The sequence below is a fragment of the Salvelinus sp. IW2-2015 genome, linkage group LG18, assembly GCF_002910315.2.
Source record: "Salvelinus sp. IW2-2015 linkage group LG18, ASM291031v2, whole genome shotgun sequence".
Lineage (NCBI taxonomy): Eukaryota > Metazoa > Chordata > Actinopteri > Salmoniformes > Salmonidae > Salvelinus > Salvelinus sp. IW2-2015.
In genome coordinates, this window is record NC_036858.1 from 19,595,402 (window position 1) to 19,609,412 (window position 14,011).

Genomic DNA, 14,011 nt, shown 5'->3' on the forward strand with positions numbered 1-14,011 from the left:
TGTTTCCAGTTATACTCCCTTTCAGTGTTTGATCATGATAATTTTATTGTCAGAAACAACTGTTACTACGAAAAGAACATGGCAAGACAAGAAAACATACGATTTGGCGGTTTTATTGCAAGAAAGAGATATATATACACTCGAAAGGAAATATGTAGATGCAAAACTCTCATTAGAAATGAATTATACATGTTTTATCAATATTAATACACTGTACTAGCATTTTATATCCAGATCAATCAGGTGTGCATTTTCTGTGTATTTGTGTTTTATTCAGACTTGGCACCAAACAAATTACAGGCTTACCCATAGCATTAATGTAAACCAGAGTTTATCTTTCAGGCTTAGCATTGGTACCACTTCTACTTGTACTGCACCTTAAACCCAAAAGCACAAGCATATCAAATTCTGTGAGTATGATAAAGCAATAATGGTCAACTTTTGCACTTTATGCACTCTATTTCTTCTTGCAACTTTGCGCTGTGTTCCTCTCAGTTCTACAGACTAAGAGTACCCCCAGGTCTAATTTTTCTGTTGCAGTGTGTCATTTATTCTTCATCAGAGCTGCTGTCATCCTCAGGCTCCGATAGATCAGCGATGGGGAAACGCAAGATGGCCGCCACTCCACTGAGCTGGGTCAACTCTGTACAAGGGAGAGACAGAGGAGGAGACTGCTCAATTGTTTAAGCAAATTATACAATATTTGGTTGACAAATAATAAATATCACACACTCAATGATGCAATGCTACTCAGTAACCCTATCAGTGAAATCCCCTATGGTGARAAGAAACATGGGGTGTATCTCAATATGCATTCTACCGTATCTCCACACTCTCATGCTCCGAGTGCATTCTCCGACCACGTTCTCTTGAGGAATGCATAAAACAACACATTTGAGAAGCACTCGCACTCCCCCTACTGTGTTACCTTACGCTTCACCTCCCCATTCACTGAACCTTCTTCTAGCCAGGTCAATGGCAACAATAGACAAAACAAGATATATATACAAGGCAAACTTCATAATTTTCAGCTAGATATGTGAATCGTAATAATCTAGCTAGGCAGCTAGTTAAACAGGAAAAAAATTACCTAAAACTAAAATTATGCAAGGTAGATGTACATTTTTCGTGGGTAGCTACCAATTCTTCGTAGCTAGCTAGCTAGCCCTATTGACTTACTATGGACTTATCCATTCACTGAACCGTCTCCCAACCAGGACAACAATGGCAATAGAGACAAAACAAGATATACACAAAGCAACCGTTTTACTTCATAACCATCAGCTAGCTATATGTGAATCGTAATAATGTAGCTAATCAGATAGTTTAACAGGCAAAAATGACCTAAAACTAATATTATACAAGATAGATGCCAATTGTTTGTGGGTAGCTAGCAAACAATTCTTTGTGGCTACCTGGCTAGCTAACAGTACTAGTAGCTASACCTATTGACTTATTATGGGCTTGCGATCTACGGTACGTAGGCAGGTAAACATGCCAAAATTAACACAGCATGTATTTATTAACGTATCAAGAAAATATTATAGTCAGGCAACATATGAAATGTGAATAGGCAACATTTCATTCTGAAGTCGGAGTGTTTTTTCCTTTCGCTTCRGCTCAAATAATGGCCACCATTGATTTCAATAAATGTTGCATCATTTTGTACGTAGTTGTGTACAAAATACTTYCCGTTGACGTTTACGACGATGCATGTACAAACGGAGTACGCATTTGAGAAGTGCCCTCTGTGCTCCGTTTCACATACTTTGATTTGGACTCGCACTCCGACCCTACCGTGCTCCAATTTGCRTGCTCGGAGCACGGCAGTATACATTGAGAAACACCCATGGTATACTACCAATAACACATCTGTGAAATTGGCATTGACATGTCACTGAATATGGAAGGAACAAAACTTACGTTCTCCAGATACATGAAGGCTTGAAAATATTCTGTGGAAGAAAATAAAGAGGATCGGGATGAGAGTCGAGGACATGATCACTATATGAAACAATCATCATAATTACAGTATAACTTGTCTACAATAGCCATATTTTTWAAAACTCATATTTTCACCATTATCATCATTTCTCTTCACTGCCTATCCCTACCTCACGGTTCCACCATTGTCTCTCACGTTGTCCACCAGCCGTACGTATCTACTCCGTGTGGTCACATCCTGGTGCCTGGGGACAGAGACATCCAAATTAAATGAAGAACATGCACAGATAAGCGACGATACCCCCTCACAGCTCATCTTCTCGCCGCCTGCTCTTTCCATGACATAGGCTGACCAGGTGAAAGCTATGATCCCTTATTGATGTCACTTGTTAAATCCACTTCAATTTGTGTAGTAAATGAAGATGTAGTTGAAGGGGAGGAGACAGGGGAGGAGACAGGTTAAAAGAAGCATTTTAAAGCTTTGAGACATTTGTTGTGTGTGTGCCATTCAGAGGGTGAAGGGACAAGACAAAATAGTGGCCTTTGAACAGGTTATGGCAGTAGGTGCAGGCCCACCGGTTTGAGTGTGTCAAGAACTGAAATGCTGCTGGGTTTTTCACGCTCAACAGTTTCCCGTGTCTATCAAGAATGGTCCACCAAAGGACATCCAGTCAACTTGATACAACCGTTGGAAGCATTGGCGTCAACATGGGCCAGCATCCCTGTGGAACGCTTTTGACACCTTGAAGAAGTCATTYCCCMACAAATTGAGGCTGTTCTGGGGGAAATTCAATATTAGGAAGGTGTTCCTAATGTTTTGTACACTCAGTGTAAGTCTACTTATCTTGAGAATAGAATAACTTTCTTTTTTTCTGGAGGGAACTTTGGTTGTGGCATTCAAGTTAGGTTATAAACACATATGAGCACAATTCACACATGACAGAGACACATGCATTGTATGTGCATGCCTCTATCCTCACTTTCTCAAATATTTATATAAAACACASAAAATCCAATGTTTTCCCCCACAGAAATCCAGATATAATTCCATAAAACTACATACCTGAAGAGGTTATCGCTAATCAACAAGATGTCAATAGCCAGTGCTTCGGAAGCTTTCTCCACGTGAGCCAAACTGCAACATAAAGTGAATAGAAAGGTCAGTGTTCAGTAGTGGTGGAACATGAGGACYCTCAATGTCATAGTCAGCCACTGGCGTCGTGTTCAGTAGGGCACACCGTAGCAAAACGTTTTGCAATGGAAAACGTGTTCTTATTAGCCTAATTCAGATTTTAGCGTCAAAGAAAGAAAACAAACCAAAACAGGGAGGGACTATGTAGACGTGTCCAACAACGTACATTTTTGTTTTCTGTCGCCAAATGGTAAAAAACATTTTTTGCTGTATGCCCTAATGAACACGACCACGGTCTCTCTCTCTCACCCATAGAAGGCTCTGTCGGGCTCATGTTGTAGCATCTTGTAGAAGTCCTCCAGGGCTTTCACCTCCCCTGCTGCCTGTGAGTCACAGAGGAGACAAAGCATGAATAAATTGCAGTGTTTCTATTGAAAGGACCACGCAGCTGGATTAATAGACTATTAGTAGGAGTAATAGACTAAATGGGACACTCACCTTGGTATCAGACAATCTAGCCGTGACAGCTGGATCGCATAGAATCTCTGCAGGAAAAAACCCAACCCAGTAAGCATTGCCCCACAAAAAAGGAAGAAATATCAAAACAACATTCTGAAATAAAATAAACWTAACACATTACTTAAAGTTGACAAGTATATGTATTATTACATTTTATACGCATGATAATAAGATATGAGGGGTTACAGATGCTTATATCAATTCTTACAATGCATTACAACCACACTCATAATGCAGTGTAATAATACATTGTAACGTTATCAAAACATGTTCTCTACCTTTTAGGGAGTATTTGTGTCCCGAGGAGGAGTGGACTAACATGAACTTGGGCTTATTCTCCAGCAGAATCTTGGAGTCTTGTCGGACTGCCTCCCTGAAGAGGTAGGCCATGAACTGGTCCTTCACAAACCCTGGACTGGCCACCAGTATACACTTCACCACTGACACAAAAAAAGACAGGGGACCGGAGTGAGAAAGTGGTGATATTAGGTAAAAGGTGAGGAAAATAGAAGGTGTGTAGGGAGCGACCGTCAAGTGACCTAAATCTGCCCCATTTCACAGGCCAGATGATGCCTGCTAAATCAGCCCCGAGTTGTGTTCAGTAGGGAGTTTCACAATGAAGGGGGATATACTAGAGGACCCACCGTCAAAGTTGATATGTCTGAGGATCCCCTGCATCACTGCCTCATAGAACCTATCCAGGGCCTGAGAGAGCGAAAGAACCCATTAGGAAACCAAACCCTTGCACATACTGATTGTTAAGACGCTTACACACAGGAAAATAAAATACWGCCGCCTCCATTGGTTTCTATGTAAAGCTGGCGGCAAGTTTGCCTCCCAGCCTGGCGGGAGCGGAACAGGGAGGGACAGCAGCTGCCGCCAAGGGCACGCATGGTACATTTTTCTCTACCACTCCAGTTAAACACTTTCATCTTCTCGTGCTGGGTGCAGCTGCCTCTCCTCTTGTGAGGGATGGTTATCTCCACCTTGGCCCTTAGTAGGGTCATAGCGGGGGTCACCAGCACCAGGTTGGCCAGACTCTCATGCATCCCCAAGGCTAATACTTTTGTACTACCATAGAATAGTCAATATACCATGTCACACAGATTTCAAATACTTCCTGAAACACTCAAATGGCAACCACCCACTGATGGTAGAACTGTATGTAGTATGGCGTATGATCATTGTTCTGTTAGTTCCAAATATGACAACAACCATAGTTGGCTACACAGCACAAATACATCTGGGACCAGACTAGGATTATGTAGCATAGTGATAGTGTAACAAAGTTAGATTTGCAGCATGCCCCTCGTGCCAACTTTGGCAGCTCYCTGTCTGTAAGCCCCTTTAGTGATGGGGTCATAAAGCCTATACTGACCTTCTCGTGCTGGGTGCAGCTGCCTCTCCTCTTGCGAGGAATGGTCACCTCCACCTTGGCCCTTAGTAGGGTCATAGCAGGGGTCACCAGCACCAGGTTGGCCAGACCCTCCTGCATCACCACGGCCGCTACGTCTGCCTTCTGGGTGGGGTCACACGCCTGCTCTGAGAGGGCCACAGGAAATAGAATAAGAGTTCAGGTTGCATACAGGCCTARGTACTCAAAACAGGGTTCCCAATCTGTGGTAAATCCATTTACTTTYCCACGACTTTCCATGTCTACAGATAAGAATGTGACAACTTTCAGACACAATGTACATGTTTCTGATCATTTAATGTATAAACTGTGATCCATATGAAACATTCCCTGATTTTCCATAATTGCATCAATGTATTGACTAAATTCCCTGACTTTTCCTGTCTGGAATGCGTATTTGAAAATTCCATGATATTCCTGACATTTCTCAACCTGTGGGAAGCATGTCAAAACAGGTCTCAATACAGAGAACCATATGAAAGACTTAGTGAGTGGAATACCTTGAAATTCAATGATTTCCATTGACAGATTACGTACAAAACAGGGATTTAAGCCTTTGAGGAGCACCATCACCTCACAGGTTACAAGTACACACTCACCGATCCTATCGAGGACAACACTATCCCAGATCTTTTTGGCAAGTGTGAACTTTCTGTTTAGCTCCAACTCAATGGTGTGGTAAGCCCCCATCTAAGGACAGAGGAAAAAGCACTTCCTTCACTTGCAACTACAAAACAACAAAATATAAAATTGGAAACTCCACGCAACTTAGACCATTAGCATTAGCTTTCCTAGCGTCATGATTTGTCTACTGGTAATGTGACAACGCCAAACTGACATAATAACAGTTACAGGCTAAAGTGGAAGTGYGCTGTTTTTGTCCTCAACGTTGTTAATCTCTGACCTTCACATATTGATTCTCCTGGATGTTGGTTCCCTTCACCCTCAGCTGGCAGGCCTGTGAGTCAAAGTCAATAGTATCCACACACACACACAGGGTGGTGCGCACTCTCGAGCTCCCCACGCTGCCCGTGGATGACTCAGTCTGCACCTTTCTGAGGAATCAGGGAGAAAGGTATCATGGGTCACTAAGGCTGCGCTTTTTAGTAAAGGTGTGTGTGAGTGAGTGAGTGAGTGAGTGAGTGAGTGAGTGAGTGAGTGAGTGAGTGAGAGAGAGTGAGAGACAAAGTGAGGTAGATAGAGCATTACAGCTCAAGTGAGAAAAGCTAATTATTTTTGAATTGCCATTAAATAGTCAATATGGCAATATACTATGTCACACGGATTTCAAAGACTTCCTGAAACACTCAAATGGTAACCACCAACTGATGGTAGAACTGTAGTATGATCATGGTTCGCAGCAGGATTATATTAACCTGGTASCAGATCTGTTTGTGCCAAACATGACAACAAACATATTTGGCTACACAGAACAAATAGATCTGGGACCAGACTAGGATTATGTACCCTAGTAGTAGTGTAACAGAGTTAGATTTGTAACCTCACTCCATAGCTTGAAATGTTTCCACCCACACGATCAAATCGCTAACTTTTCTATAGCGCAGTTGGCTAAGATGTTGTCAAGTGGGCAGTCAAGTGAGTTTGCAAGACAGAGGATCCGAGATTGAGTACCAGTGCATCCTCGAGTGGAAGGAAGTTATGCTGTTAAGCAAGCACAATGAAATCCGTCACAATAGCAAGTTACCTAATAGTGGAGGCCATAAGACTGTCACCGATCTGCAGTAAGTTGTAGGTGTGCCACATGTCCTCTGCCTCTTCCGGCATCAGTGTCACCTGACTGGGAAAAGAAACACACACACAACCTTGATAACAGAGCTCAGATCAGGTTGTGTGAGATTGAAAGTAATCAAAACCAGCAGTAATGGGAATTGCTATTAGTGGTTCAAGTCAATGTTGGAAAGTTTGTCATTCAATTTGATCAAGACAAGAATAACTGTTTCTGTGTAGCAATGAAGATGGAAATATATTGARCAGGGGTTTTCAAACAGTGTTCCGCTGCCACCAAGGTACTGCAGAGGGTCTACCAGTCAAAAGTTTGGACATACCTACTCATTCGGGGGTTTTTCTTTATTTTTACTATTTTCTACATTGTAGAATAATAGTGAAGATATCAAAACTATGAAATAACACAATAACACGCGTTTCCACTGCCCCCAGAGTCAAATGGTGGTGAGCTCTACACCATTCCAGTCGACGCTTGGCATTGCACATAGTGATCTTAGGCTTGTGTGTGGCTGCTCAGCCATGGAAACTCATTTAATGAACTCAGTAGTAAGTGTTGCAACAAGAGGACAGATGATTTTTAGGTGCTACGTGCTTCAGGACTCGGCAGTCCCGTTCTGCAAGCTTGTGTGGCCTACCACTTCGCWGCTGAGCCGTTCTTGCTCCTAGACGTTTCCACTTYACAAAAACAGCACTTACAGTTGACCAGGGCAGCTCTACCAGTGCAGAAATGTGCCAAAATGACTTTTTGGAAAGGTGGCATCCTATGGCGGTGCCACGTTGAAAGCCACTGAGCTCTTCAGTTTGGCCATTCTACTGTCAATGTTTGTCGATGGAGATTGCATGGCTGTGTGCTCGATTTGATACACCTTTCAGCAACGAGTGTGGCTGAGATAACGAAATACAATCATYTGAAGGGGTGTCCACATACTTCTGTATACAGTGCATTCAGAAAGTATTCAGACCTTCAGTTTTTCCACATTTTGTTACGTTACAGCCTTATTCTAAAATTGATTAAATYGTTTTTTTCTCATCAATCAACACACAATACCCCATAATGACAAAGCAAAAACAGTTTATTTTTCTTCACATTTAATAMAAAAACATCACATTTACGTAAGTATTCGGACTCTTTACTTAGTATTTTGTTGAAACACCTTTGGCAGCGATTACAGCCTCGAGTCTTCTTGGGTATGATGCTACAAGCGCTGCACACCTGTATTTGGGGGGTTTCTCTCATTCTTCTTTGCAGGTCCTCTCAAGCTCTGTCAGGTTGGATGGGGAGAGTCAGTACACAGCTATTGTAGGTCTCTCCAGAGATGTTTGATCGGGTTCAGGTCCGGGCTCTGACTGGGCCACTCAAGGACATTCAGAGACTTGTCCCAAAGCCACTCCTGCGCTGGCGCAGTCTTTCATCAAGGATCTCTCTGTACTTTGCTCTGTTCATCTTTCCCTCGATCCTGACTAGTCTCCCAGTCCCTGCTGCTGAAAAACATCCCCACAGCATGATGCTGCCACCACCATGCCTCACCGTAGGGATGGTATTGGCCAAGTGATGAGCGATGCCTGGTTTCCTCCAGACGTGAAGCTTGGCAATCAAGCCAAAGAGTTTAAACTTGGTTTCATCAGACCAGAGAATCTTGTTTCTCATGGTCTGAGAGTCCTTTAGGTGTGTTTTGGCAAACTCCAAGAAGGCTGTCATGTGCCTTTCACTAAAGAGTGTTTTCTGTCTGGCCACTCTACCATAAAGGCCTGATTGGTGGAGTGCTGCAGGAAGGTTTTTCCATCTCCACAGAGAAACTCTGGATCTCTGTCAAAGTGACCATCGGGTTCTTGGTCACCTCCCTGGGCAAGACTCTTCTCCCCCGATTGCTCAGTTTGGCCAGGCGGCCAGCTCTAGGAAGAGTCTTGGTGGTTCAAAACACCTTAAATTTATGAAAGATGGAGGCCACTATGTTCTTGTGGACCTTCAATGCTGCAGACATTTTTTTGTACCCTTCCCCAGCTCTGTGCCGACACAATCCTCTCGGAGCTCTAAGGACAATTCCTTCGACCTCATGGCTTGGTTTTTGCTCTGAAATGCACTATTAACTGTGGGACCTTATGTTGACAGGTGTGTGCCTTTCCAAATCATGTCGAATCAATTGAATTTACCACAGAAACAATTCGGAAAGTAGAAACAATCAAGTTGTAGAAACATCTCAAGGATGATCAAAGGAAACAGGATGCACCTGAGCTCAATTTCGAGTCTCATAGCAATCGGTCTGAATACTTACATAAGTAAGGTATTCTGTTTTTTATTTTATATTTTATACATTTGCAATAAAAAAATTTAAAAAATGTTTTCGCTTCATCATTATGGGGTATTGTGTGTAGGTTGATGAGAGAAGTGAAGGGGTCTGAATACTTCCCGAATGCATTGTATATAATAGTGTACTTACAACAACGGTGATAATTGATTGTCTCACCTAGCTATTTTAAGAAGAACGCAAGAAGAATTAACTGTAAGTTGCTCTGGATAAGAGCATCTGCTAAAAGGCCTTAAATGTAAMTGTCAAGGAGAATCGAAAATTCCAAAAACCAGGCATTCAGGGCACATGCTCATTGATTTTGTAATGTTTGTGCAGAGGAACACAGCATTAGCCACGGCAAAATGCACAGAATTCAAGTAAATTAGCTTCAAAACTTCAAAATGTGTACTGCAGAAAATGTGATTTCCAACAGTAACATTTTCTGTATGCTAAGAAACMTTTACAGTTCTAGTTAAAATACTATGTTAGAGTTTACACTTCCTCTTACAATGAACTGTGGCCCGGGAGGTCAAAATAAAAATTACCTCCTTACCAAATCTATTTATTAAAAAAAATGTTGATTACTTCTACTTGACATTCACCTTATAATAAAACATGACGGTATTATATATATTTTTGCTAACATATGGGTAGTCTGGACAATAGAACGAGTCCAAATTCACCCAAGGCTGAAAAATGGCAAAAGAACGTTGGCTAAACGGGAACACTAGCGCGAGCCCATAGCTAATGAATGGAATCGAACGTTCACAGAGCCTGACTGGTGACGCTTAGAATTCCATTTAGCCTAWATGGCACCAAAAAATGTATCCTTTTTTATTTTACCACTACAATATGTTCTTAGGACGAAACTTAAAAATAACAACTCGTGTAAAAGTAAACATCCGCACATCGATGGTGCCAAGTGTGCTTATGTCTGCATAACATGAAGTAGGGGGAAAATGGCAACTTTTGACTATTTCTGGTCTAGCGACCGATGACAAGAGTGTACGCTGCCCAACCTTGTGTAATTAGAAAGAGGAGATTGTCTTGATTAAAATGCTGTCCGACTTGAAAAAAAAATATATATACACATTGCGAGATATTTGGCGAAATAGACAGACATACCTATATTTCCCTATAGTAAACAATGGGACGAACTCAGAATTMCATGACTATTTTTTGGTTGTTGTTTACATTCTAACTAACCATCAACGTGGGTAGGTCTCGTTGCCATCAATAGCAAAGCAGGCATTATGACGTAGAACAAAAAACTGGAAATAGAACGTTCAGAAGGCTAGTTGGTGCCACGTTGCTCAATAGAGCTAATAAAGCCAGTTTTTTCGTGATTACTTCAAAACTACGGCAAGCAGCTGGGACATACCGTCATATTATGAAACTGGGCTCTACAACGGATGCAATGAACTAGTTCAACGGATGCAATGAACTAGTTATCAGAAAAAAAACATTGTTAAAAATGTCATGTGTCCGGTCTATGGGGGCCCAGGTTCGCCGGTTTGCCTGCGCGGGGGTCCCTGGACAACAAAAGTTTGAAAACCCCTGGTATAGAGCACTCAGCACAATAATATTATAATGCAATGGTATTCCTATGATGATATTCTAGCTCAGCTAGCTAGTATGCATGACTATGAGTATGGACAACTGCCCATATTTTGTGCTCAGCAGCTGATAAACCAGGACGGCCATTTCCATGTCAAATTCAACAACACATGGATACAACATTGTTCTTCTTTAATGATGTATCGAAATGCATACAATACACTGGTGGTGACTGTGAATAGTTGCACTGTACCAGAATTATATACTGCTACGTCGGACACTTGTGCTAGCTAGCAACAAAATAAGGCGACAGACCAGCGTTAACGTTCGTTAGCTAGCTAGCCTGTTGACGCTTACTTACCCGGCATTGTCTTTTTCGATATCTTTATGAAGCAACTTCATGGTGTAATAGCTTTGTTACAATAGTATTATTTGCTAGCATATGAAGGCGTTATTATTACATTTAGCTAGTGTCATATTTACTCCCTCTCAAGAGTCTATTTCTTTAGAATGAACCGCTCAAGAGATTAGGGTTGGTGGCCTGACCTCCGTTCCGCCAGCAAGAATAAGTAATACCTAGCAAGAATAAGGCGGCAATTTCCCTTCAAAATAACAGTCCCACAGTGAAGATGGTAGATTTTGGTTCTTTCGAAATTCGTGCAGTAATACCTAACAACACAAAACGATACACATAAATTAAAAAAACAAAGAAATATCAGAAAGAGCAGTCCGGAATATAAATATATATATATGTATATATAATGGTGTGTATAGACAGTATGGACAGTATATTAATAGAAAATGTGTGTACAGAAGTAGTTATATAGGACTAGCCTCGACTGGAATACAGTCTATACATATGAAGTGGGTAAAACAGTATGTAAACATTGTGACCAGTGTTCGGTCACTATTTACCGTGCCTTCAGAAAGTATTCACACCCCTTGACTTTTTCCACATTTTGTTATATTACAGCCTGAATTTAAAATTGATTAAATTGAGGTTTTGTGTCACTGATCTAAACACAATACCCCATAATGTCAAAGTGGAATTATGTTTTTAGACATTTTTACAAATGAATTAAAAATGAAAAGCTGAAATGTCTTGAGTCAATAAGTATTCAACCCTTTTGTATGGCAAGCCTAAATATGTTCAGGAGTAAAAATGTGCTTAACAAGTCACATAATAAGTTACATGGACTCACTCTTTGTGCAATAATAGCGTTTAACATAATTTTTGAACGACTACACACATACAATTATCTGTAAGATCCCTCAGTCGAGCAGAGAATATCAAGCACAGATTCAATCACAAAGACCGTTGGTGGATGGGTAAAAAACAACAGATATTGAATAATCCCTTTGAGCATGGTGCAGTTATTCATTACACTTTGGATGATGTATCAATACACCCAGTCACTACAAAGAGGCCCTTCCTAACTCAGTTGCCAGAGAGGAAGGAAACCACTCAGGGATTTCACCATGAGGCCAATGGTGATTTTAAAACAGTTATAGGGTTTARTAACTTTTATAGGAGATAACTGCGRATGGATCAACAACATTGTAGTTACTCCACAACACTAACATAAACACCATAGTACCCTCCAAGCTCATCATCAAGCTTGGGGCCCTGGGTCTGAACCCCGCTCTGTGCAACTGGGTCCTGGACTTTCTGACGGGCTGCCTACAGGTGGTGAAGGTAGGCATCAACACCTCCACTACACTGATCCTCAACACAGGGGCCCCAYAAGGGTGCGTGCTCAGCTCYCTCCTGCACTCCCTATTTACCCACTCATGCCTCCAATTCAATCATCAAGTTTGCAGACGACACAACAATGGTAGGCCTGATTACCAACAACGATGAGACAGCATACAGGTGAGGGCCCTGGCGTAGTGGTGCCRGGAAAATAACCTCTCCTTCAACGTGAACAAACCGAAGGAGCTGATTGTGGACTTCAGGAGACAGCAGAGGGAGCACGCCCACGTCTCCATCGACGGGGCTGCAGTGGAGAAGAGGAAAAGCTTCAAGTTCCTTGGCGTACACATCACTGACAATCTGAAATGGTCCGTCCGCAACAGCTCCCCTTCAAACTCAGGAGGCTGAAGAAATTCAGCTTGGCCCCTAAGACCTTCACAAACTTTTACAGGCCTGTTGGGCTGTATCACCACCTGATACGGCAACTGCACCCTCTGCAACCGTGAARAACCCAGCAGCATTGCAGTTCTGCCTAAAAAAATTAATTTACTTTGTCTAGCCAAAACGTTTGACCTGATGCATGTTTTGGCACGTAAGGTTGGCCTTGGGCCAGTGGCGTGTATTCATGGATGCCAAAGGAAGTTGTCAGGCTTCCCCAAAACATTTACCAAAATAATTATATATATAAAATAATATATATATATTCAGCCTCTTGCGAATTGAAGGAAAATTATGAAACACAAAAAATATTTTGTCTCTTTGTGTTTCATAATTTTCCTTCAATTCGCAAGAGGATGAATGTATGTAACAGGAGAAAGCATCCGAGCAAGCTGTCTCTCTATGTTTTGGCTATCTACCTGATTCTGTCTGGTCCAAATGAGTATGACATTGTTGGCGCCAGTAGCATTGAAGGCAAGGGAAGCCAGCGAGCATTTGGCCTCCCTTTACAAAAAAATATTAAAAAATTTGCCAGTTTTGAGCTAAACTGAGCGAACTCAACTGTGAATGGTCCTGACGCACSAAAACAAGGTGTCAAGGGGAGCCAGAAAAACTTGAATTGTTGCATCTCATTATGTTGTTGTCCTCAAGTGGCTTGGGTTCCCCAGTGATTTTACCCATGCACCGCTACTGCCTTGGGCTGATTTACATGTGTAAAGTCTGCAGCCTGCTCATCATCATTAGGATAATGTAGGTCAGTTATAGGTATGCCAATCAGTTAACACTCCATTTACTGATCACATTGTCTCCATTGTTTCGCTTTAGCACTTAGCTTCTCACCTAATCACCCGCAAATAGTCGGATTTTGGCACCTCCATTTTAAGGGCAAGCCAAGAGTCTGGTATGGAATGGCATTTTTAATTCACACTGCAAGATGAYGCTCCTCGGTGTGTAAACTAAGTGGATTTGGAAAGTAAAAGTGCTCCTGAGTAGAATGGACACCCCTAATACTGCAACACAATGTACAGGCAATAAAGTACAGTCCAATAAATGATAGGAGTGCACAAACAACATTGTTGACCATTTAAGCTTAAAATAAATACAAATATATATTATAGAAATACTTAAAATTATTCTTTGTATAATATCTAGTATAAAATATATCGCTAATTGTGCACATTTTTCATCCTTTCCGCCCTACTTATTCATTTAATAAGTATACAGGACGGAACTCTTATTCTGAAGGATTGYGCTGGGGTCAAACACAAACTCCAGCGCAA

General features: G+C 41.6%; 1 protein-coding gene across 1 annotated transcript; it reads right to left on the reverse strand.

The window, feature by feature from the left end:
* Nucleotides 1–97: 97 nt before the first annotated feature.
* Nucleotides 98–11,177, reverse strand: pelo (pelota mRNA surveillance and ribosome rescue factor). The gene is made up of 13 exons (XM_024008444.2): nucleotides 10,962–11,177; nucleotides 6,715–6,807; nucleotides 5,914–6,064; nucleotides 5,609–5,699; nucleotides 4,974–5,137; nucleotides 4,240–4,300; nucleotides 3,874–4,035; nucleotides 3,575–3,621; nucleotides 3,386–3,459; nucleotides 3,008–3,079; nucleotides 2,115–2,189; nucleotides 1,924–1,955; nucleotides 98–643 (listed from the first exon to the last, which is right to left on the reverse strand). The coding sequence occupies exons 1-13, from the start codon at nucleotides 11,000–11,002 to the stop codon at nucleotides 549–551; spliced, it is 1,158 nt and encodes a 385-aa protein (XP_023864212.1). The 5' UTR covers nucleotides 11,003–11,177; the 3' UTR covers nucleotides 98–548.
* Nucleotides 11,178–14,011: the final 2,834 nt, after the last annotated feature.